General features: G+C 45.8%; 1 protein-coding gene across 3 annotated transcripts in view; it reads right to left on the reverse strand.

Moving 5' to 3' along the window:
• Positions 1-26,663, reverse strand: part of NEURL1 (neuralized E3 ubiquitin protein ligase 1) — a 282,729-nt gene that overhangs the window by 20,991 nt on the left and 235,075 nt on the right. For all 3 annotated transcript variants that reach the window (XM_075131090.1, XM_048856167.2, XM_048856168.2), the window contains exon 4: positions 10,010-10,690. In XM_075131090.1, the coding sequence (XP_074987191.1) occupies positions 10,010-10,690 (681 nt within the window). The remainder of the gene's footprint in view (positions 1-10,009; positions 10,691-26,663) is intronic.

Genomic DNA, 26,663 nt, shown 5'->3' on the forward strand with positions numbered 1-26,663 from the left:
CAGAGACCATGAAACAATATCTCCTCCCACCCCACTGTCCTGCTGGTAATAGCTTATCTAAAGTGATCATCAAGTTGGGCCATTTCCAGCACAAATGCAGGTTTTCTCACCCTCCACCCCCCCACACACAAACTCACTCTCCTGCTGGTAATAGCCCATCCAAAGTGACCACTCTCTTCACAATGTGTATGATAATCAAGGTGGGACATTTCCTGCACAAATCCAGGTTCTCTCACCCCCTCACCCCCCTCCAAAAACCACACATACAAACTCACTCTCCTGCTGGTAATAGCTTATCCAAAGTGACCACTCTCCCTACAAGGTGCATGGTAATCAAGGTGGGCCATTTCCAGCACAAATCCAGGTTTTCTCACCCTCCCCCCCCCCCCCCCGGGGGACACACACACACACACAAACTCACTCTCCTGCTGGAAATAGCTCATCCAAACTGACCACTCTCCAAGTTTGAATCCAAGTTTAACCAGAACGTCTGGGGGGGGGGGGGGGTAGAAAAAAACAAGGGGAAATAGGCACCTTGCATAATGACTTAGCCACTCCCAGTCTCTATTTAAGCCTAAATTAATTGTATCCAATTTGCAAATGAATTCCAATTCAGCAGTTTCTCGCTGGAGTCTGGATTTGAAGTTTTTTTGTTTTAAGATAGCGCCCTTCATGTCTGTGATTGTGTGACCAGAGAGATTGAAGTGTTCTCCGACTGGTTTATGAATGTTATAATTCTTGACATCTGATTTGTGTCCATTTATTCTTTTACGTAGAGACTGTCCAGTTTGACCAATGTAAATGGCAGGGGGGCATTGATGGCACATGATGGCATATATCACATTGGTGGATGTGCAGGTGAACGAGCCTCTGATAGTGTGGCTGATGTTATTAGGCCCTGTGATGGTGTCCCCTGAATAGATATGTGGGCACAGTTGGCAACGGGCTTCGTTGCAAGGATAAGTTCCTGGGTTAGTGGTTCTGTTGTGTGGTATGTGGTTGTTGATGAGTATTTGCTTCAGGTTGCGGGGCTGTCTGTAAGCAAGGACTAGCCTGTCTCCCAAGATTTGTGAGAGTGTTGGGTCATCCTTCAGGATAGGTTGTAGATCCTTAATAATGCATTGGAGGGGTTTTAGTTGGGGGCTGAAGGTGACGGCTAGTGGCGTTCTGTTATTTTCTTTGTTAGGCCTGTCCTGTAGTAGGTGACTTCTGGGAACTCTTCTGGCTCTATCAACCTGTTTCTTCACTTCCGCAGGTGGGTATTGTAGTTGTAAGAAAGCTTGACAGAGATCTTGTAGGTGTTTGTCTCTGTCTGAGGGGTTGAAGCAAATGCAGTTGTATCGCAGAGCTTGGCTGTAGACGATGGATGGTGTGGTGTGGTCAGGGTGAAAGCTGGAGGCATGTAGGTAGGAATAGCGGTCAGTAGGTTTTCGGTATAGGGTGGTGTTTATGTGACCATTGTTTATTAGCACTGTAGTGTCCAGGAAGTGGATCTCTTGTGTGGACTGGACCAGGCTGAGGTTGATGGTGGGATGGAAATTGTTGAAATCATGGTGGAATTCCTCAAGGGCTTCTTTTCCATGGGTCCAGATGATGAAGATGTCATCAATATAGCGCAAGTAGAGTAGGGGCATTAGGGGACGAGAGCTGAGGAAGCGTTGTTCTAAATCAGCCATAAAAATGTTGGCATACTGTGGGGCCATGCGGGTACCCATAGCAGTGCCGCTGATCTGAAGGTATACATTGTCCCCAAATGTAAAATAGTTATGGGTAAGGACAAAGTCACAAAGTTCAGCCACCAGGTTAGCCGTGACATTATCGGGGATAGTATAGCTCAGCTCCCTCCTCTTTATGTGGGACATGAATTGATAACACTACTATACCTCTAAGGGTATTGGGTGGGTTAATTAGAGTTTGTGAAGAATCATCAGATCTTTGGACGAAAGGTGCTGTGGACATGTACAGAGAAATGGTGTTCCCTATCATGTCACCAGCACTGATGCAAGAGAAAGATAATGATGAGGCAAGCCCCACACTGTAGCTCTAAAGTTCTGCTCCAGTGCATATTTGTTAAAAAGCCGACTACCCAATTTTGTATGATCCATGCTAGGACAGCTTCTCATTATGCTAATTTCACTTTTAAATGAAGGGAAAATGGAAGGTACACAGGGGGCCATATGTAATAGCAGAGAAGCGCCCTGAAGCAATTGAGGATGCAATACTTTCGAGGATCTCTTACAAATTAGCATTAGTAATGCCTGCCTAATTCACTGAGAAAAATAAAACCCAGCCTTACGGAAGGGCTTATCCAACCTGGGCATTTGACACACGTTAATTTCTTTCCAAGACGTGTTGAACATTTTAAAAATTTTAGACATACACCAGAAACCCCAGAAAATGCTTCCAAATGGATTCTGCTAAAGCAATAAAGTGCTGTTTGCCCTGCGGTTCACCAGAACTTCAGGCAGTTAAGTGTCATAGAATGCAGGGCTGTTAAATCTGTATCTCTTTAATGAGGCCATTTTCCATAGACAAAATCAAAAACATGGGCCATAAAACACTAGGGCACTCCCTAAGTGAATGCTTGTTAAAGGAAGAGGCCCATTATATGCATTTTTGTGCAATAATGTTATGCATTTAGAAGTAGGGTATTTTGTAGTGTATTTATTTTAACCCTTTGATTACTGGCAGTTTCCAAATGGCCAGAGCGATACAAGACTCCCATGGTTCAGATTCCAAAAGGCAGAGCCCAGGGTAATGTACTGGCTGCATCTATGATCATGTTGCCCTCTGGTGGCTAGCTCCTGAAGATCATAAGGACCTACTACTACACAGATCTCCTTTATCTCAAGTGTCAGAGACTGATGTTTCTGGTGCTGAAGAACCAGGATTCTAGTCCTAATTCCCCACCTATGTGTGCGATTTATCCAGCAACTGTACACACTATCTGCAGCACAGAGATGCATAGGCAATCAGTGCACACACAAATCATCGTTTAGACTCAACTGATCTGCATACAAGCTGCAGTAAGTGCACGTGAATTAAACATATGATTGCACACATATTAGCGGATATTTTGGGGGATGTTTCCTTGAACAAGTGTTGCATTGTGGGTTGTTTCTGGGGTCCAAAATGGGGAAAGAGCAGTGGCAGCAGCAGGATCAGCAGCAGTGTTACAAAGACCATTTCCTAAGGAAGGTGGGAAGGACAGACTGTCTAACCATGGTGAGATTGTAGGGGATACAGCTTCGCAGCCCCCTACAGAGTCAGAGGGGGATCAGGTCAGTCAGCTGCCCCGAAGACCGCAGGAAAGGGAGGGGACAACCTCCCTCCGCCAGAAACTTTGGGGGGGTTGATGCAGAAGATGCATCAAGACGGCAGTGGGTAAGGAGGTCCTGGTGAGGAAAGGAGGAGTCTCAGCCAGGGAGTGAGTTCAGTCTCCATAAACCCCGCTGTGCTTTATGGACCACTAACAGTCTATGGAAAGCTGCTCAGTCACATGGTGCTGGCTTGTCCACCTTGTTTCCAGCTGAAACAGAACCAAAGTGATAGAAAACTAAACGAAAAGCAAAACGGGACAGTGCGGGTAGCTTTACAAACCGAGACAAGGCAATTTCCATGTGTAAGCAACTGCTATGGCTGCCTGCGGGATCTTACTCCATGGCACATGGGAGGGGAGGTGGCTGCATGGAACAATCTCTCTTTTAAGATGTGGACCACATGCAGAAAAACATTGGGACCCCATGCCATAACTTATTCAGTCTTTGGCTTCTCTTCTGACACTGCCGATAAAGATCCCAGTTAGTGCCAGTTATGATAATGTTTGTGTGATGGAATACAACCAGCCAACTAATAACCAGCCTGAATCCCAACTCTCCCTTCCCACTGAGCATCCATCAGATGATAACAATCCTTAGCCACTAATGGCTCAGTATGCTATTATCACTGTCATCCAGTGGCTCACACTGCCTCTTTTACCCATATATTACCCAAGTGCCTGCTTATTTGTTTTTTAAATTACCCTCAAGGACATTTTGATCTCTATGCAAAGTTTACTTCTCCAGGGAAGCTCAGAAACAATTTGTTGCATGGAAGCGATTCATTCTGAGATACGGCAAAGTTAAAAAAAAACAAAAAAAAATACCACAACTTGGCTTCCCAATGAGTTTCTATAGAGACTTACTGCACCTTATGCTCCTCCAGACATGAGTCATAATTTCCAAAACCTTCTGAGGTCAATCAGTTTTACTTCCTAAAATTAATTACAATGTAAAAAGCAGCCCAATATATTCAGTCCGGTTCACTTCAGTCTTTCAGGGATCTCGATAAACCTTTGCCTGATCCAAGACACTTACAAGCAAAATCTGGGAGCAGTAAATCACTGTTGTAATACGCTGGTCATGTCCACTTTACAAGAACATGAAACCTGAAACAATGAAGTTCCAGGTTGTTTTGGTTGCACCATGGGCTGCTTCTTCCTCTTTTAATGTTCTCTCACAATTGAAGCACAGTGTCCTTTCTCTGTTATGAATCTTTCCTGGGTTGGGATGAGGGTAGAAAGGGGAACATACAACATTAAGTTCCATATATGGTATGCAAAGCCTGTGTTTCATTTCTACTTGGTTACTCAGTCTCCTAGAGATCAGCAACATTCTAGTCCTCTGTTTTGTGAATGCTTCCCTTACACATGATAGAGTCACAGAATTTAAGGTCACAAAGGACTATTGTGATAGTCTAGTTTAGCCGCCTGCACAACATAATCCAGAGAATTTCATCCAGAAATTCATGCATTGAGACCAGTAATTTGTGGTTGAACTAGAGCAAATTTTCGAGGAAGAATCCACCACATCCCCTGATAATCTGCTCCAATGGCTAATTACCCTCAATGTAATTACCCTTATTTCCAATCTGAATTTGTCTAGCTTCAGTTTCCAGCCACTGGGTTATCTGATGACTTTGTCTGCTACTTTAGAGACCCTGTACTGTCAGATATCACTTCCCCATGTAGGTACTTATACATTGTGATCCAGTGGCCTTCTACACCTTTGCTTTGAACTCTGAGCTCCTTATATCTTTCACGGCACATCCCTGCAGCCTCTCACCCAACTGCGATGGTGCTTGGGGTTTTATTTATTTTCTGCTTGCTTGAAAGATTAATTAATCTTAATTTTCTGTTTTATTACTTCTCCTAGGACGAAATTAGTTCTAGTGAATTATACTGGATTGATAAAGACTGAAGACCACACCCCTGTTTATTGCACCAGCCCCTGCAATGTCCTATCTCAGGCCTTGATCTTACAATGAGCTCTGTGCAGGTGCAAAGGTTTACCCATGTGGAATTGTTTCTGTGATACTACAGTACTTCTCGATCCTTAGCCCAGGAAATAACTCTGGTATCTCTGAAACTGGTGGGGCAGCTACTGTTGGTAAATGTTGACTCTGTAATGGCACCTACTATAGGCCACCAGACAGCCATCAGATGGCAATGACTTTCATTTGTTATCATCCTTGGCCATAGCCAAATGGCTGAGCTAGAGGTGGAAAAGTCAGTATCCAATAATCAGTCTCCTGAGCCATCCAGTCCTCTAATTCACCTTTCTTAATTCTTCTAATTGTGCAGTGGCATTGCCAGTGGCCAGGAATAATTTTATCTGTATTGCAGAAAAAGCAGAAAGGCTGGAGAGAACCCAACACCTTGACTTTAAATTCCTGGCTTTGGGAGCTAACGGCTCAGCTCTTTGTTCCTTTAATTCAGAGTGGTGGCTTTACTTATTTTAATAAGGGCTTGAGTGATACCCCTAGGAAGAGATTTAAATCTGCTTCATAATTGCTGCGCTAGAACAAGCAACCATAATGGTGCCTTTTGCACTGTTTGTATCTTCATTTCTTGTTGTTGTAATAGAGCTTTTACATGTTTCCCATTCACTGCCAGAGAAGATGGATATAAATGACATTTCTTATGCTTCAGATTCACTATGGCATCATAGAACCTAGAGCAGTGGTTCTCAAACTTTTGTACTGGTGACCCCTTTCACATAGCAAGCCTCTGAGTGCGACCCCCCTTATAAATTAAAAACAGTTTAAAATATATTGAATGCCATTATAAATGCTGGAGGCAAAGCGTGGTTTGGGGTGGAAGCTGACAGCTCGCAACCTCCCCCCCCTCCCGCCCGTAATAACCTCACAACCCCCAGAGGGGTCCCGACCCCCAGTTTGAGAACCCTTGAGTAGAGATAGGAATACTCTATTAGGTCATCTAGTTCATCCCAAGGCCTGGAAATGATCGATCCGCATGACCGATCCTGTGACTAGAGTATCATGAAGCAGCTAGTATTGGTGAGAGTCTGACAACTGCTCTGTATAAACAGCCCAACTGTGTTAAAAAGACTGACATTTTATAACAATCCAACCTAAGGCTGCAAAGTTACATTTATGGTTTAGACATGTGTCTTATAACGTAGGTAGTGCAAATGTCCTAACATTGTACTGGATGATGTTAGTTACTGTCTAGCCAGCATTACAATAGATGTACCAGCAGAGGGATCCTTATCCTTCCTTTGGGGACATTAGATTAATGCCAACAACTCCCCTCACTTACACTGCACTTTACAAAAATTCTAGCTTGTCCTCGTACAACCGAATTCAGGAGACAGTTCCCGTGTGTGCTCATGATACAGCTGGCAGAACGGGTGATCTGGTATCAAAGTAAACTGTGGCATGGTGGCAGCCTGATGGTTCTATTCTTTCCTGTGCCTACCAGGCCAGATGGGACCTTCCTTCTCAAGTATAGTATCATTTAATCCTCTTTATTCCCCACCCAGGTCTCTTTGGCTTGATCTACCATTATCAGAATGATGTGCTAGCTGGAAAAAAAAAACCAGCCAGGGTCTCTGAACAGCACAGGAATGGTAACCAAATTGGATCCCAGTGGCTATTAGAAGATGAATAGTGGTTAAAGCAATAAATGATAGTGTCACATTTGTTATGCTTGAGTATTTTAATTGCAGCAGGATGTTAGTAATAAAAACTTATGCCTAGGGTTCATAAGTCTTAAACAGATCACTTAAGGTCTTTCTTCTCCTATTACATTGCTAATAAGTCACTATAATCAAACCATATCATGCAAGAAAGCCTTGCAGACAGGTGGGCAGCTTCACCCCAAATCATCGTGCAAGGGGCTTATGCCCATTTCCTAAGAGGAGAGTTTAGCCACTAGCTTTTCCAAAAAGAATTTGTTTTTTCTGTTCAATGGAGAGATTATTTTTGTAGTGGGCCTTTAAAAAACCAAGGGCCATATTTTCAAATTAAGTAATTATCATAGAATCATTGAATCTTAGGGTTGGAAGAGACCTCAGGAGGTCATCTAGTCCAACCCCCTGCTCCCAGCAGGACCAACACCAACTAAATCATCTAAATTACACCGACAAATCCCATTAATTAGCTATTTGCATGTGCAGTCCGGTCATTGTGTGCCCAAAGTAGGCATCTAATTGCAAGCCTAACTTTTTTTAAAAAATCTGTTCCTAAAAGTGAAGTAATGCACTGCAGAAAGATTAACTTTCTTACTGTGAAATCGGTCATGCTTATACTGGGACTAAGATACTACAGCAAGGAGCACATTCTAAATGCATGATTCACTTGAGATGTAGATATGAGCTTGCAAGATCACCAGTATCTAGCCAACCTATCATGCATTATGATAATCATATTTTCCCTTAAAATGCACCTTGGAAGAGTGAAGAGAGATGTAACTTCCCATAGGGACTTATAGGCACATTGCAGGTCTGCAATCTGCCAGGGTTCCTAAATTCATACCTGAGCAGGAGGGCTGACACGACATTGGGAAGTGGAGTGGAAGAGCACAGACAGTAAAAAGAAGTAGGAGACGGTCGGGCTGTCTGTCTCTGAGGCTTGGTCTACGCTACAGAGTTAGGTTGACATAAGGCAGTTTACGTCGACCTAATTATGTCAGTGTACACACTACAGCCTTGCTCCCTCCCATGTAAGTGCCCCCACTACACCGACATGACATTACTCCACCTCCACGAGAGGTGTAGGGCTTGTGTTGGTGTAGTTCGCGTGAGGCAGTGTCCGTGTAGACTCTGCAGGTACCTACATCGGCTGTTGGCTGTCTTCTCAATTTCACAGCTCCGTGCTGGAGCGGGGAGTATCATGAACTAGCCATGGTAGTGAACGAGTAGCCAGGCTACCCAGGCTGCAAGTAGCGCACAGAGGGAGCAGCATCTTTCAACCATTCAGCTTCAAACAGGGATTTGAAAAATTCTTTGGTTGACATCATGTACCAGAAATTTGGAAGAAATTCAGCCAAATGACTTTTCAAAGCCAAGTTCCTGCACAGCCTTAAACTGCTGCTTCTCCCTCCATGGCAAAAGTGACACTCATTAGAGGATTTTAATTAACACCTATTTGTAAATCCTTTACGGAGTATATAAATTATCAGCGTATTGCCATTGTTTTTGCCTAATATGGTGAAACTTCTAACGTCCGGGTCCAGCACTACAGGACAGCCTCCCTTTAGCTAAGGCTGAGGCTCAAGTGCTTTCCTAGGTTATCTCTACACGTAAAATGCTGCAGCTGTGACACTGTTGCACTTCAGCGTAGACAATCCCCACAGTGATGGGGGGGGTTAATCCACCTCCCTGAGAAGTGGCAGAATTATTCTGTCAACACAGCATTGTCTGCCCAGGGGGTTAGGCTGGCATAGCTCTGTCTCTTGGGGGGTATGGATTTTTCACCCCTCTGAGAGATGTAGCTATGCTGATGTACGTTTTCATTGCAGATTAGCCCCTAAGGAAATATCTTGCATGTACTGTTAGCAAATGACCCCCTTGTTATTTACATATTGGATATAAACTAAAAAGAAACTGCTCTCTGAGGGCCAGATCTTGCTCGCACAGACCTCACTGCAAGTTTTGACACTGACATCAGCAGGACCAGGACTTGGTCCAGTTTCAAAGCTAAGATAAAGACGGCAGCTTGCACAAGCAACAGCGCTTGTGCCGGCACACAGCAGATACCTGCACACACAAATCTAAGTGTGTACAAGCAAAGGTGAGCGCACAAGCATTTTTTGCATGTAGACTTCCATTTTCATGCCTTCAGTGTTTGTTCTACACTTTCCAGCTAGAAACATTCCAGTTAAAGGGACACTGTTGAGATAAAAAGAAAAGGAGGACTTGTGGCACCTTGGAGACTAACGAATTTAATTTGAGCATAAGCTTCCGTGAGCTGCAGCTCACTTCATCGGATGCACGAAAGCTTGTGCTCAAATAAATTGGTTAGTCTCTAAGGTGCCATAAGTACTCCTTTTCTTTTTGGGAATACAGACTAACGCGGCTGCTACTCTGAAACCTCTTGAGATAAAGATCATCTATTTTAAAAGATTTACCTACCTGCATCACTTACGCTTGCCTAATTAAAACAGAATGGGTCGTAAACATCTCATTGTTTGTTGGATTTCTGCCTTGCACTCAGATGGGAGCATGAAACAGTACATTTCACTGTGGCTTCTTTGCATAATCTAACACGAGGGATTCAGGAGGACTTTCTCAGGTGACTGTTTAGTCTTGTGGTTAATGCATAGGAACAGGCTCTGCCATAGATTTTCTGCAGGAGCTAGGGCAAACCATGACACCCCTTTTCTCTATATGCAAAAGGATTACACTTCCCTATTTCACCAGGAGATTATGAGGATGAATTTGTTTGTATTTGCAAAGAGCTTGGAGACCTTTATGTGAAAGGTGCTATAAAATTGCAAAGTACAGTATTCTAACTCAGTATTCTTGGGTGTAGGTTCACAATACTACAGAGGTCTTTGGTTGTTTTGTTTTTGTTTTGGAGGGGGGGGGCGGTGTTGGTGTAATACTTTTTGTGTATGTGGCCTAAAGTAAACTGATTGCCTTCTAATATGTTAATTCAATTCCCCTCCCCACAAATCAGACCTCCTCAAAATTTTTCACGTGAAATTTTAAAATATAGACAAACATACCCAATACTCGAATTTGCATAACTGCTCCATGTAAACCAAAGAACATCCAGAGGGGCTGGGAACAGTCCACGCAGACCTGCATGCCGGCGCTGGTACCATTATGGCTCAAATGCAGTTCGCCTTCCGAGTTCACCATAAACCCCAAGATGTCTCCACTCTGGAGGGGCACCAAGATTCTACAGACTGCCCAGAATTCCTTCCTGTCAACCAGTGATTCTGGGTTATAAGGAAGGTCACTGGGCCTCAGAGTGCTAGGGTCACAAGAGGTCACTCCGTATGACAATGTGCCGGAACGGGAGGCATTTGATTTGTTAATTTTGACAAAAATGGTTTCATTGATTCTAAGTGGTCTGCTGGTGAAAACCAAAGTCCTCTCTTCCCGGGCGTGTTCCAGCCGGGCCACAGTTTGGTCATCCAGGATTTTGATATGGGCTCCCCTGAGCTGGTGGAAGCGGAGGTCACTTTCGAGCTGGGATGGGAAGAGATGGGAATGCTGAGAATTGAGGGAGTTCTGAGGGATGGGACACATGGTGGCCAGCACATGGAAGTTCTCTTCCTGGAGGTTGAGGTCGCAGAGGCTCACGGAGAGCCGGGTATCCTCTGTCTCCCTGCGCAGCGAGGGCCGGCGAATTGCAGTGAAAGATCTCGGACGCAGGCAGTCGGGAGGAATAATTTCACTGTCTGTGAAACCAAACGAGAGAGAGAGAAGGATCACTCAAGAAATAATAAAAATATCCAGGATTTTAGGACTCACTGGTGGTTTGATTGAAAAGCAGAGGGCTTCTGCCTTCAATAAATTTTCCTTAAAAAAAAAAAAAAAGAACAGAAGAGCATAAGATAAAATAGTTGTGCAAGTGTATGCTAGTTCTGTGCTTTCCCCCTAGCACCGGGCACCATAATCACGGCATAACCCAATGCCGACAGACTCAAAGATAGAAAAACCTGACCGAGAGGAACTCCTTGGGGAGGGGAAGCAGAGATACATCATTAATTTATTGATCGATAGCGATAAAGGTTCTGAGCTTTTATGCCTTGTCGATGTCTATAGTCACCTCTCACCAGGGCCTTGAAATGAGTAACTAAGTAGATATTTGGATTTTAAATCAAAATGCTAGTCTTGTAAATTTCAGTCCTATTTGTTATTCGTTACCTCTTGAAATTTAATTAATATTTTTAGCGATAATTAATCGCCAGCCTACCCGTGTTTGCAGAAAGACAGCACAGAAGCGGATAATATCACAGCTCAGGAATTTTCTATAAATACAGCACAATCGCTCATTATCTCCAGAACAAATAATTAAAAATCAAACTGGCAGATAAATAACAAAGACAGAAGACATATACGCATTCAAATGCAACAGAGAAAAAATAATTACACATTATCCTTTCTGTTACATCTCACTTGATGCTTCAAAAGCTGATCATCAATTTAGTTCCTCTGCTAAACAATGTAACCAGCTGGTTTTAATACCTAAATTACTTCTGTTTGGTACAATCTGAGCCATGTTGCTACCTGTCAATGGTAAAGAGCAATAAATGGAAGAAAAATGTTGAACCAACATAGTTTACAAACCTAAGCCTTGATCCTGCCACCCATGCTTAACTTTATGAACTATGAGTAACTCCTTTGATTTCAGGAACTATTCAGTGCGTGTAAAGTTAAGCATGTGTCTAAATCTGTGCAGGATTGAGGCCTTATTATTCCAGTTGTGGGCCATACCTAGGAACCTTTCTCCACTTCAGTGGAAGCTTTGCCTGAGTAGGGACTGAAAAGCAGATCGCGGCTATAAGCCAAGGTCCAAATTATGTGGGCTCAGGAAACTCCATTCTGCAAGAAAAGCCGCTGAAGGATTTTTTGTTGACTCAGCCAGAATTCCTCCATGGGCTCTGCAGGAGCACACACAGAGAGCAGCTCCACCACCATTTGAAAGGGTGCAGCATGAACCCCTCTATTACCCGTGCATAGCCATGGCCCTCTCATCACAACCCCTTCGAGAAGGCTATCATCACAAGCAGCATTAGCTTGGAATAGCGCCTGTGCTCTTCAGTCCAACAGGAACGGCTCACTGTGCAGGGGAGCAGGTGGGAGGCAAAGAAAGACTCCATGTACCCATCCTCCAACGCTGCACACTCACACATGGCTTCTGTCCCCAAGCAAGGGCCTCAAGATTTGGCCCCAAAATAGCCCAGCATTGACATGCAAGGATGAAACAGAGCAACTGCAAAGCAGAATGTAACAACCCCAGATTCTAATTTAGGACAAGAAGCAAACCTGGTACTAGGTGAAGTCAGAGGAAGAACGTAAGTGAGGAGACATTTGATTAGTCAGCATCTCAGAGCTAAAACTCTCTTAAGAACATAAGAATGGCCACATTGGTCAGATCAAAGGTCCATCTAGCCCAGTATCCTGTCTTCTGTGCCAGGTTCCCCAGAGGGAATGAACAGAACAGGTAATCGTCAAGTGATCCATCCTGTCACCCATTCCCAGCTTCTGGCAAACAGAGGCTAGGGACACCATCCCTGCCCATCGTGGCTAATAGCCATTGATGGACCTATCCTCCATGAATTTATCTAGTTCTTTTTTGAACCCTGTTATAGTCTTGGCCTTCACAACATCCTCTGGCAAAGAGTTCCACAGATTGACTCTGTTTGCTAAACTTCTCCCTCAGATTATTTATTTTACAACAGCACATGACCAGAAACTTGAGTCCTCTGGAAGACGGCACCCCTGTTAGGATGGCACTCCCTAGCACCTCTCCAGAATACTGGTTCAGTACTGACTCACCAAGGAGAAATGCCATCTCTATTGAATCACTGAGAGCACATCTTGCAACATAGGGGTTCTCACTAGTGGTCTCTTATACCATTTCAACCCCGCTTATTTTGGCAGATCTGACAAGATCACCCCCACAGGTCGCTGGGGTGCAGTGTAACCTCTTTGGTTTGCTTAAACTGAATTGCTCTAGTCTCCTCTTTAAATAATCTGCTATTTCCAGATAATGTTGGAATATTCAAAATTAAAAACAGACTGTTTGTATCACGTGATTGATTCTCCTCGTCTTAGGAACAACTCCGAGCCCTAGCAGTTAATGCAGAAAAAGGAGCAGAACAGGAACTGGTGTTACCCTGGATAATTTAGATAGCAATTGCACTAATGCTTTCTATTATATTGGCTAGTGTTTATGTCATCACTGCCCCTGCTGGATAGAATCAGACTTCTGTCCCTCTTCCAGGCTGGAAACCCACAAAGGAAGAAAAAATGAATACTGGCAGCTGACGCAGATTCTTCTGTGTAGGTGAACTGGTAGAGACCTTTGTGCATAGAAACAGAAGGTCCTTTAAATTTCATTCCCCTTAACCACACATGGACAGCCTAGCTGACAACTGTCATGTAGCTTGCAGTCAAGGTTTCAAAAAGCTTATTTTCCACAAGGATGCTTCACATTTCCCTTCAGCTGCTGGACAAAAAAATTGAATGGAGGTTTAGGGAGAAAGACTGTTTTGTGGCTGAGACACTGGACAAAGCGAGCAGACCTACATTCTATTCTGAACTGTTACTAACTTAACTTGGTTTTGGACAAGCAATTCAACCTCGCAGTGGCTCGGTTTCCCCATATAATATGGCCCATCCATACAATGGCAATAACATTTCTCAACCACACAGGGTGACTTGTGAGGCTTAATTCATGAATGTTGTACAAAAGGTTTATAGGAGAGCAAAGTATTATTAATGCATAAAAGGGATTTGTGAACATCTAAAAGGGTGGATCTTTTAGGGTTGCCAGCCTGATCCTACTGATCTGATTTTTGATAAATCGAAAATGATGCAGCCGAATTCTAAAATCCCATTATAAGGAAATTAAAATATTGAGATTCATCCTGCATGAATGTAAGTAGTGTAATGACATGAAGCACGGAACACCGCTTATGCAGAATATGTGGAGTTATGAACAAATAATTCCATCTGGTCATTATGGTGAAATCTCAAACAAAAGAGAGGACATTGGGTGGTCAGTCGTCAGCAGAATCTCATGCTGGCATTGTTTTCTTGCTTCAGTGCAGCTCTATTTCTCACTTTGGCAGTATAGAACAAGCTGCTAATAAGACACTGGTCCATGATCCAGCCTTGTTTCTTTGCTGCAGCCAATCTCCAGCGTGAATGTTAAGAACATTTAAGACAGACTGTTTATTAGTTTCAAATGTATTGTGTGTGTGTCTATGCACGTGTAGTGTGTGTGTGTGAGAATAAAATTGCACAATTAGTCCACACAGTGAAATTCTGGAATGTGAGGTAGGGACACTGCTAGTTTTCACCTCAGTACATTGCCCCAATCAGCATGAAATTTCTCATTTCTGACGATGTCTTACTCTCACCCCAAATATCAGAGGGGTAGCCATGTTAGTCTGTATCCACAAAAACAATGAGGAGTCCAGTGGCACCTTAAAGACCAACAGATTTATTTGGGCAAAAGCTTTCATGGGTAAAGAACCCACTTCTTCAGATTCCCAAGGGATCCCAAAGAGTTTAGCCAACTGTGCAACATTATTTAGGAATCCTTGGGTTTTACCACGTTATTGATGTCACTGGAAGTTTTGCCTGAGCAAGGATTGAGGTGACAAAATGAGCAAGGAATTCAGGGTTTGACCCCCTACACTGAATTATGATGATGGAGACAAGTGATTTCTCAGTTATGTATCTAACAGATAGCAACAACAGTGATATAGTAGGAAGTGACCACAGTGTTCTACATGGAAAGGATTTTCCACTATGCGCTTTTTTTTTGTGGGAGAGAATCTGGGGCACTCTAGGTATGGTTGTTTTTTAAATTTCTGGGCCATACAAATCCCTTTTTCTCTTTTCTAGAGGATAAGGGTAAATTATCTGAGTGATAAGGGAGCGGGGGATATGGGCGAGAAGAAGATTGCTTTCACTTCTCTGCTGCAAGTTTTTCCCCTTTAGGGGTTTCAGAGACTAAGCCTCACACAAAACACCAACTATTTAGCATGTCATACCCTCCCTAGGCAGTGGGCTTCAAAGGATTCCTGCTTCCAGTTCAGATGGTTCGGAAGAAAAATCCCCAGGGTTCTGGGTAGCCCCTAGCTTAATTTAATAAAGGTTCAAACCAAGGAGTTGGCTGGGGGAAGTGGAGGGGTTATCAGTATCCTCATTCCAGGCTCTGCACCGCCTACATCTCTGCTTTGCTTTCTGTCTGCACCTCCTCCTCCTCCTCCGTGCTCTGCCAGCTATTCATTTTTTCATGCTGTCTGCTGCGACCTGAAAGAGGCTCCCTGATCAAACAAGACCCCCCAATGACACTCCTCCATCAAGTCCCCCCTAAGATTGCTCTTCTTTGAGCCAGCCTTTCACCACTACTCATCCCTTCATCTACCACCAAACACCCCTCTTCAAAGGGATGGTACCTCAGCTACCTCTGCATGCTGACTGCTGGCAAATGTTGACTTCTTAAGGACACCTCCTGTATATACATATACAGATGCGTGCACATACAACCATGGAGAGAACTATAATCTACAGCACTAATAACCCTACAACTACAAGACCCAAAAGGCACATATTACTGTCAGCATTTATAACATAGTGACTTTGTTATATCCATTCACCCTCCCCATTGTTGATACTTTGTCTATTGCCTACCAAAGAGCTTGATCCTCCAAGGTGTGGGGCACCTGCAACTCCCACTGACTTCCTGCAGCACCCAGGATCCAACCCACAACTCACAGCATCAAGTGCTTCACCTGCAAGCTTTTGGGCACAGGGACTTTCTCCTTCTGTCTTGTCTGCAAAGCACTGTGCACACGTATGGTGCTAGAAATTAATACATGATCCCAGTAAATGACCTGTCAATGTATATTACATGATGTGTATATACTGCAAGAATGATCTAAAGAGGGTCTAATACGAACAAAGGAAATTCAAGTATTAGGACTGGGAAAAAAGGGTCTCTAAGACATTGGGAATCAGACTCATGCATGGCCTCTGATAGAAGAATACATTGCATCATAAAATGAAACTGCTTAATAGGAAACAGGAGTGTAGAGATTGCAAGGGAACAAGGAGAAATGTAATTGTATCTGGACACGACTCATCTTTTTCTGTTAATTAAGTAAAAGGGATCAGCTCTGAACTCACTTGAATCAGTGTAATCCACTGAAGGAAACAGAAGTAAAAAAGGCGGGGTGGGGTGTCAAAAATTCCCTCTAGCATTTCTCTTCATTCTTTCTGCTTTCCCTCCTTCCACCAACTCCATTTCTTCTCCTCTTCCTCCCCTCTCCCCCGTGTTCATTTGGTAATTTTGTCTTACTAATATTTTCACTGAACGTTATATCTCCTTGTGGAGTTTTTGCAACTAAAACCCTGAGAACTGCAGCACCCCCAAATTGCTCACTGATGTCAACGAGAATTGCAGGTCCTAAGTCTAACGTCTATTGACTGAAATGTCATATGCCCTTTCAAAATCAGCCTCCACAAACGGGGTTTTACCATTCTACTTGTGCCATTATGTGGGGACTCCACTCACAGTCAAGAAAACGGACCAGGGCTCCTTCTGAAACTCTCAGGGAGGAGCCCTCCGGGAAGATGGGCATGATTCCAACACTTATGATGGGTCACTCCCTCCTCCAAGGTCTTTAACAGGAGTTGTGCGGCTAAGAGGCCGTTTGGCACCGCTTTGAAAATTTAGGGGAAGTGTCTGAAATATAAAGCAGATGAGGCTGTAAAGCAACATGGCCGTTAGAGATGAGCTGAAGTGATCTGGCAAAAAGCAACCCATCTTTTGGATGAGAAGTAAAACTGTGTAACAGGGCACTTGCAGTCAATCAAGATCCAACATCCCACATAAGAGTAGGATGGTAAGCCCAGCTTTCTCACTAAAAATCCCAACTCATACCTCTGTCTTTGCCAAACTCTCCTTGCAGTTGTTCAGTGGTATTCTTCGCTTCCCGTCCTAAATTAATTGTGCAGTGCACAGTATTAGACAGTTTCCCCTTTTCAGCCCAGCAGTGGCTGCATTTCAGTGGCAGGTGGAATGATTGCTGTGCACAGTATAGAATTCACTTTGTAAAGTACTTTGAGGGGACTGAGGATGGAAGATGCTGTATATATGCAAATTCATTATATCTAGAGCTCGGTAAAATTTTTCAGATGAAATTTTTATTTTGTCAAAAGATGCATATTTGGGTTGACAGAAACATTTTGCAGATTCGTGTTCAATTTGTCAAATTGTTTCAGCTAAAAAAATAAAATAAAATAAAATCAAAAATTTTCCTTTTAATGTTTTCTAAATGAAGTGTTTTGATTTTATTTTCAATTATTTTTGTTTTGAATTTTACTTTGTTTTTAAAGGTAAATACCTTCAAAAAAATAAATGTTTTTGTTTGACCCGAAACAAAAATTTTTCTGTTTTTTTCATTTGCCCATTGTATCCCCAAAGTTAGGATCTAGGTTCAGATTTTCCCAGAGTTATAGGACATTTGGTTCAGGCCCATCTCTAGTTTTGTGATATGTTTCTTAGAACTTGGGAAAGCCAAGAAAATGGAAAAACAAACTCATCCTTATTGAAAATAAACCAAAGTAGAAAATTCAAGAGGCAAACAAAAGAGAAATGAAAGGAAGGGGAGACAGAGCCCTGGTCTACACTAGGACTTTAGATCGAATTTAGCAGCGTTAAATCGATTTAAACCTGCACCCGTCCACACAATGAAGCCCTTTATTTCGACTTAAAGGGCTCTTAAAATCGATTTCCTTACTCCACCCCTGACAAGTGGATTAGCGCTTAAATCGACGTTGCCGGCTCGAATTTGGGGTACTGTGGACACAATTCGATGGTATTGGCCTCCGGGAGCTATCCCAGAGTGCTCCATTCTGACCGCTCTGGACAGCGCTCTCAACTCAGATGCACTGGCCAGGTAGACAGGAAAAGAACCGCGAACTTTTGAATCTCATTTCCTGTTTGGCCAGCGTGGCAAGCTGCAGGTGACCATGCAGAGCTCATCAGCAGAGGTGACCATGATGGAGTCCCAGAATCGCAAAAGAGCTCCAGCATGGACTGAACGGGAGGTACGGGATCTGATCGCTGTTTGGGGAGAGGAATCCGTGCTATCAGAACTCCGTTCCAGTTTTCGAAATGCCAAAACCTTTCTGAAAATCTCCCAGGGCATGAAGGACAGAGGCCATAACAGGGACCCGAAGCAGTGCCGCGTGAAACTGAAGGAGCTGAGGCAAGCCTACCAGAAAACCAGAGAGGCGAACGGCCGCTCTGGGTCAGAGCCCCAAACATGCCGCTTCTATGATGAGCTGCATGCCATTTTAGGGGGTTCAGCCACCACTACCCCAGCCGTGTTGTTTGACTCCTTCAATGGAGATGGAGGCAATACAGAAGTAGGTTTTGGGGACGAAGAAGATGATGAGGAGGAGGTTGTAGATAGCTCACAGCAAGCAAGCGGAGAAACCGGTTTTCCCGACAGCCAGGAACTGTTTCTCACCCTAGACCTGGAGCCAGTACCCCCCGAACCCACCCAAGGCTGCCTCCTGGACTCAGCAGGCGGAGAAGGGACCTCTGGTGAGTGTACCTTTTAAAATGCTATACATGGTTTAAAAGCAAGCATGTGAAAGGATTACTTTGCCCTGGCATTTGCGGTTCTGCCTTTGCAAAAGGTTTCTGGGGAGGGCAGCCTTATTTCGTCCTTCATGGTAGGACACTTTACCACTCCAGGCCAGCAACACGTACTGGGGAATCACTGTAGAACAAAGCATTGCAGTGTATGTTTGCTGGCATTCAACCAAAATCCGTTCACGCGGTGGGAGGAGGCAAAATGCGACCTTGTAACGAAAGCACATGTGCTATGTATGTAATGTTAACTTTCAAGGTTTACCCTGAAAGAGTGTAGCCACTGTTTTATAAAATGTGTCTTTTTAAATACCGCTGTCCCTTTTTTTTTCTCCACCAGCTGCATGTGTTTCAATGATCACAGGATCTTCTCCTTCCCAGAGGCTAGTGAAGCTTAGAAAGAAAAAAAAACGCACTCGCGATGAAATGTTCTCCGAGCTCATGCTGTCCTCCCACACTGACAGAGCACAGACGAATGCGTGGAGGCAAATAATGTCAGAGTGCAGGAAAGCACAAAATGACCGGGAGGAGAGGTGGAGGGCTGAAGAGAGTAAGTGGCGGGCTGAAGAGAGTAAGTGGCGGGCTGAAGACAGGGCTGAAGCTCAAAGGTGGCGGCAGCGTGATGAGAGGAGGCAGGATTCAATGCTGAGGCTGCTGCAGGACCAAACCAGTATGCTCCAGTGTATGGTTGAGCTGCAGCAAAGGCAGCTGGAGCACAGACTGCCACTGCAGCCCCTCTGTAACCAACCGCCCTCCTCCCCAAGTTCCATAGCCTCCACACCCAGACGCCCAAGAACACGGTGGGGAGGCCTCCGGCCAACCAGCCACTCCCCCACAGAGGATTGCCCAAAAAAAAGAAGGCTGTCATTCAATAAATTTTAAAGTTGTAAACTTTTAAAGTGCTGTGCTTAAAGTGCTGTGTGGCATTTTCCTTCCCTCCTCCACCACCCCTCCTGGGATACCTTGGTAGTCATCCCCCTATTTGTGTGATGAATGAATAACGAATGCATGACTGTGAAGCAGCAATGACTTTATTGGCTCTGCAAGCAATGATTAAAGGGAGGAGGGGAGGGTGGTTAGCTTACAGGGAAGTAGAGTGAACCAAGGGGCGGGGGGGTTCATCAAGGAGAAACAAACAGAACTTTTACACCGTAGCCTGGCCAGTCATGAAACTGTTTTTCAAAGCTTCTCTGATGCGTACCGCGCCCTCCTGTGCTCTTCTAACCGCCCTGGTGTCTGGCTGCGCGTAACCAGCAGCCAGGCGATTTGCCTCAACCTCCCACCCCGCCATAAACGTCTCCCCCTTACTCTCACAGATATTGTGGAGCACACAGCAAGCAGTAATAACAGTGGGAATATTGGTTTCGCTGAGGTCTAAGCAAGTCAATAAACTGCGCCAGCGCGCCTTTAAACGTCCAAATGCACATTCTACCACCATTCTGCACTTGCTCAGCCTGTAGTTGAACAGCTCCTGACCACTGTCCAGGCTGCCTGTGTACGGCTTCATGAGCCATGGCATTAAGGGGTAGGCTGGGTCCCCAAGGATACATATAGGCATTTCAACATCCCCAACAGTTATTTTCTGGTCTGGGAATAAAGTCCCTTCCTGCAGCTTTTGAAACAGACCAGAGTTCCTGAAGATGCGAGCATCATGCACCTTTCCCGGCCATCCCACGTTGATGTTGGTGAAACGTCCCTTGTGATCCACCAGAGCTTGCAGCACTATTGAAAAGTACCCCTTGCGGTTTATGTACTCGGCGGCTTGGTGCTCCGGTGCCAAGATAGGGATATGGGTTCCATCTATAGCCCCACCACAGTTAGGGAATCCCATTGCAGCAAAGCCATCCACTATGACCTGCACATTTCCCAGGGTCACTACCCTTGATATCAGCAGATCTTTGATTGCGTGGGCTACTTGCATCACAGCAGCCCCCACAGTAGATTTGCCCACTCCAAATTGATTCCCAACTGACCGGTAGCTGTCTGGCGTTGCAAGCTTCCACAGGGCTATCGCCACTCGCTTCTCAACTGTGAGGGCTGCTCTCATCTTGGTATTCATGCGCTTCAGGACAGGGGAAAGCAAGTCACAAAGTTCCATGAAAGTGCCCTTACGCATGCGAAAGTTTCGTAGCCACTGGGAATCGTCCCAGACCTGCAACACTATGCGGTCCCACCAGTCTGTGCTTGTTTCCCGAGCCCAGAATCGGCGTTCCACAGCATGAACCTGCCCCATTAGCACCATGATGCATGCATTGTCAGGGCCCATGCTTTCAGAGAAATCTGTGTCCATGTCCTGATCACTCACGGGACCGCGCTGACGTCGCCTCCTCGCCCGGTATCGCGTTGCCATGTTCTGGTGCTGCATATACTGCTGAATAATGCGTGTGGTGGTTAATGTGCTCCTAATTGCCAAAGTGAGCTGAGCGGGCTCCATGCTTGCCGTGGTATGGCGTCCGCACAGAAAAAAGGCGCGGAACGATTGTCTGCCGTTGCTCTGACGGAGGGAGGGGCGACTGACGACACGGCTTACAGGGTTGGCTTCAGGGAGCTAAAATCAACAAAGGGGGTGCCTGTACATCAAGGAGTATTTCAGGCAGGACTGCACGGAGGGTTCCAATAAGAAATGGTGCACCTAAGTTATCGTTGTTATTGGAACAAGGAGGTTAGCCTGGCCTCTGATTGATACATGGCTAGATTTACCTCGCTGCACCTTCTCTGTGAGTGACTGCAGTGTGACCTAGAGGAATGAGTCCCCTAGACAGGGGAGGAGGCAAATGAGTACAAATCAAATCTGGTCTATTTCTTGTTTTGACCCACTCCATCTATCTTTTACATCTTTGGCTGGCAGCAGACGGTGCAGAAGGACTGCATGCCATCCACATCTCATGGCTGCTTGGCAGAAGATGGTACAGTACGCCTGCTAGCCATCCCCATCTCTTGCCTGCCTGGCAGAAGATGGTGCAATACGACTGCTAGCAATCCTCATCTCTTGCCTGCCTGGCAGAAGATGGTACAGTACGACTGCTAGCAGTCCGTATCGCCTGCCTGCTCACCATAAGACGGTTCAATAGGACTGACTGCAGGACTAAAGAGAATGACCTGGTCAAGTCACTCCAAATTTAGTCCCTGCGCCCATGTCTGCCCAGGCGCTCCCAGCCGACGCGGCCAGGAGCACCTCGGACACGATGAGGACGACTACCAATCGTATTGCACCGTCTGCTGCCAGAAGGCAAGGGGTTGCTGCTACTGTGCAGCAAAGCCGTACCGCGTCTGCCAGCACCCAGGAGACATAGGGTGACGGTTACCTGAGCGGGCTCCATGCTTGCTGTGGTATGGCGTCTGCACAGGTAACTCAGGAAAAAAGGCGCGAAATGATTGTCTGCCCTTGCTTTCACGGAGGGAGGGAGGGAACGGGGGCCTGACGACACGTACCCAGAACCACCCGCGACAATGTTTTAGCCCCATCAGAGCGCTCCATTGTGACTGCTCTGGACAGCACTCTCAGATGCCCGATTGTTTGCCATTGCTCTGACGCTGGGAGGGGCGCTTACAGGGTTGGCTTCAGGGAGCTAAAATCAACAAAGGGGGTGGCTTTACATCAAGGAGTATTTCAGGCAGGACTTCACAGAGGGTTCCAATAAGAAATGGTGCACCTAAGTTATTGTCCTTATTGGAGCAAGAAGGTTAGCCTGGCCTCTGATTGATACATGGCTAGATTTACCTCGCTGCATCTTGACTGCAGTGTGATCTAGAAGAATGAGTCCCCTAGACAGGGGAGGGGGGGGAAGCAAATGAGTACAAAACAAATCTGGTCTATTTCTTGTTTTGACCCACTCCATCTATCTTTTACATCTTTGGCTGGCAGCAGACGGACTGCATGCCATCCACATCTCATGACTGCTCGGCAGAAGATGGTACAGCACGACTGCTAGCAGTCCGTATCGCCTGCCCGCTCACCATAAGACGGTTCAATAGGACTGACTGCAGGACTAAAGAGAATGACCTGGTCAAGTCACTCCAAATTTAGTTCCTGCGCCCATGTCTGCCCAGGCGCTCCTGATCGACCTCACAGAGGCGACCAGGAGCACCTCAGACATGACGATGACGGCTACCAGTCGTACTGTACCGTCTGCTGCCACAAGGCAAGGGGTTGCTGCTACTGTGTAGCAATGCCGTACCGCGTCTGCCAGCACCCAGGAGACATAGGGTGACGGTTACCTGAGCGGGCTCCATGCTTGCCATGGTATGGCGTCTGCACAGGTAACTCAGGAAAAAAGGCGCGAAATGATTGTCTGCCCTTGCTTTCACGGGGGGAGGGAGGGAACGGGAGGCTGACGATATGTACCCAGAACCACCCGCGACAATGTTTTAGCCCCATCAGGCATTGGGATCTCAACCCAGAATTCCAATGGGCAGCGGAGACTGCGGGAACTGTGGGATAGCTACCCACAGTGCAACGCTCCGGAAGTCGACGCTTGCCTCGGTACTGTGGAAGCGCTCCGCCGAGTTAATGCACTTAATGCACTTAGAGCATTTACTGTGGGGACACACACACTCGAATTTATAAAACCGATTTCTAAAAAACCGACTTCTATAAATTCGACCTTATTCCGTAGTGTAGACATACCCAGAGACATTGCTTGTAGTAGTTAAGAGACAAAGTCAATCTCATAAAGAATGGTAGGAGTGCTTTTACTTTTTGGCAATGTACCAAAATAGACACATTTTCTAAAAAAATAAACTTATTTGCTGTCAGAAAACTTGTATTCTCCATGTGAGGTCTGAGGAGCAGACAACTGCCTTTCTGCGCTATCATCATGACCCTGTGGAAACCTAGAGTCACAGAATGTACATGATCAGACTGTGACACTTTGCCTAGTTTTGTTTTATTTTTTCTGTTACCTTTAAATCTTGAAGTTATAAGACCTGGGGGCACTCCACTGTGTTTACTTCTCATAAACACTCAGGCGCCGGAATGCATCTTCTCAGTTCATACAAAGAAGCCACTTTGGGAGCCTTATTGTAGATGTGGGAGGCAATTGGATAAAATCCCACATAGGAATGACTCATACTTAAAACTTTCTCTGCCATACACAGAGAAACTCAACTCATCTCAATACATTTCCCCCTAAGAACAGGCCGAAAAGTCAAACTATCTGACTAATTTCTGACCCACCATCCCTTCCTACTGCACCACACAAAAGAGACACGAAACCCAAAGTCTTTAGTTAAATAAAGATCTAGTTATTGTCATATTGTTTATGACTTTTAAAATAAAGTCTTAATATGGCATTTTAAATAAAGCATGCCCTTTCTATCTTCCCTACAGGAATACACAACATATTACAGTCAGTGGAGAAATTCCTTCCCGATGTAGGTCCATCAGCTTTAAATGTAAGATCATTTTCCTTGTCTTCAAGAGCAGGTACAATTTAGCTCCTGCCTAAATAGTATCAGAGCTTGGGAGCCCACTCACATCGTAAAATACAATCCCTGCCCCAAAGAGCCTACCACCTAAATAGAAAGGACTGATAGAGCTGGAAGAAAGGAAGCATGACCATTATGGACTCGGACATGCCAACTCTCATGAACTGATCGCGAGAGTCGCAATTTCTAAGCCTCACTCAGAAATCATGTCAGCCGCCCTGGGCGCGGCCGGGGCTCCCGCTGTCAGCAACCCTGGGGTGGCAGGGCCATGTTCCACCTGAGGACAGACAGCGGGCTGGACTCCCACAGTCAGCACCAGGCGCTGGCCGGGCTCTCACTGTCAGCCTGGGAAGTGGGAGAGGGGACCCCCTGCAGCCCCACCCAGGCCTGGGAAGGATAAAGAACCCTAAGGAGCAGAGGTGAGGCTGGGGGGCGTAGCGGGGTTGAAGTGAGGGGGATGGGGGCTGATGGAGTAGGAGGCTGTACTGATGGTGAGTTCTAAGCAGATGGGATAAGCACTGAGAGGGTGAACTGAGGGCGGTGGGGGTCGACGGGGTGGGCAATGAACTGATGGGGTGGTGATGATCGGGGATGGGGGACTGAATGGAGGGGGCTGAATTGAGGGGGTTTGGGTGGGGCTTGAACTGAAGGGAGCACAGACACCGGCTTCCTCCAGGCCCCAGGGGTGCTCAACCCCCCGTTCTGCCCCAGGCCCTGCCCCACCTGACCCTTTTCCCCAAACCCCCACTCCTGCCCCGCCTCTTCCTGCCCAGTTCCACCCCCTCCCCCCGTGCCTTCTGCACACGCGGAACAGCTGATCACGGTGGGCAGGAGGCACAGGAAGGGAGGGGAAGGAGCTGATCGGTGGGGCTGCCAGCGGATGGGAGACGCTGGGGGCGAGGGGGGGAGCTGGCCGCTGGAGGTGCTAAGCCTCCACTGATATTTTTCAATGGTTGCTTAGAATAAAAAAACTGCAAACTAACATCACTAACACAGCACATGCCTCACTTCACCAATCAGCACCACTCCCCTACCCCTGTCTACATGTTGCCTCTTTAGAATGCAAGCTTTTCAAGGTGGGAGCCCTTTCTCATTTTGATCTGCATGCCAGCTCGCACACTTGTGGCGATATATAAATGAATAGCAGGAATAATTAACGATGACATCAGCCCAATGAGTCACACAGCAGGTTAAGACTGTCACAAACAGAATATTCTGTGGGTTCTGATTTGCATTTGATCTTTGGAGAGATATGGTTTCCGGGCACCCATTGTCACCTTGCAGTGTGTCATGTTCTGCCCTTTAGGGGGCTCCAAAGGCCAAAAGCCTGAGCAATTCTTCATTCATGCACTTCGTACTCGTAAATCGTGGTGATACCAAGTTGACATCATTGTGTATGTAACCCCTTGCGGTTTAGAGAGCATGGCCCCTTTAAATCTTTTTCCTAGTGGGGAGGGGGAGCAGTGAGAGAAAGGAGGGAAACTTGGGGGTGTGGTTCTGGAGCCCCGGGAAAGAAGGGCTGCAGCAGGGAGGCCCTGGACAAAGTGAAGGAGAGAGAACCTGAGTGAAGCCTGGGAAGGACAGGGCGGCCGATCGGGGAAACCCCAGGACAGGAGGCAGCAGGAGCACTGTGCCTCGGGGGAATCACCCAAGAAGGACAGGCCGGAGCTGGACCCAGTATCACTGCTGCCCAGAGCTGCATGGGGCTGTCAGTACTGGGGCTTGTGCCTCTGCATTGGGAATAAGGAGGGAGGCTGTAGCTAGTTAAGTGGGGAGGTTGTCTCTCTCTGGCTTTGCAGAGAGCGGCAGAATAGGGTTTGTTGGGGAAAGTTCACTGGCGCCGAAGACAACCAGGAGCACCCAAGACTCAGCACTGGACTGGAACTTTGCTCAGGACTCCTGAACTCTGTGTGCAGACACATTGCTCAGTCTCTGCTCTTTCAGACTTTTCTACCACTGGGCCTGTGGGGCCTTGGTTTGGATGCAACCCTGTTCTACTGCTCCCCCTACATTTCCCCTTGTTGTTTTTCTCCTCTCATCCCTCTGTAAATAAATATCTCCCTTTGTTATATCCATCCACTTTTTCTGTGGGGGGTTTGGAACGGGTGCCCCTGGGGTGGAAGGAATTTTTCCTGCTGCATTCCTGCGCGCGCCTTCTCTTGGCTAGAGCTGCCTGCAGAGCAGACTCCATCTTGGCCACGAGGACACTAAAGGTACATGTACTTAGTGGAGGGTATTTGCAAAGTGCTTTTATGGGGTTCATGCACAAGTTACTAGTTACATTTGGATTTTATGGGGATTTGGATTTTATATCCTATTCATTCAATCTGGAAGCCAAAGTAACTCACGGGAGGCTGTTTCATGCTATGAGGAGCTGTTACAGACACACCATTGGCTGGCCCTGAATTAGCAGACAAGACATAGGATCTGGAAGCTTCAAACATACAGTAGAACCTCAGAGTTACAAACACCTCGGAAACGCTATGGTTGTTCTTTCAAAAGTTTACAACTGAACACTGACTTTATACAGCTTTGAAACTTTACTATGCAGAAGAAAAATGCCGTTTTTAACCACCTTAATTTAAATGAAACAAGCACAG

Source organism: Caretta caretta, chromosome 7 (genome assembly GCF_965140235.1).
Source record: "Caretta caretta isolate rCarCar2 chromosome 7, rCarCar1.hap1, whole genome shotgun sequence".
In the NCBI taxonomy this organism is placed as follows: Eukaryota; Metazoa; Chordata; order Testudines; family Cheloniidae; genus Caretta; species Caretta caretta.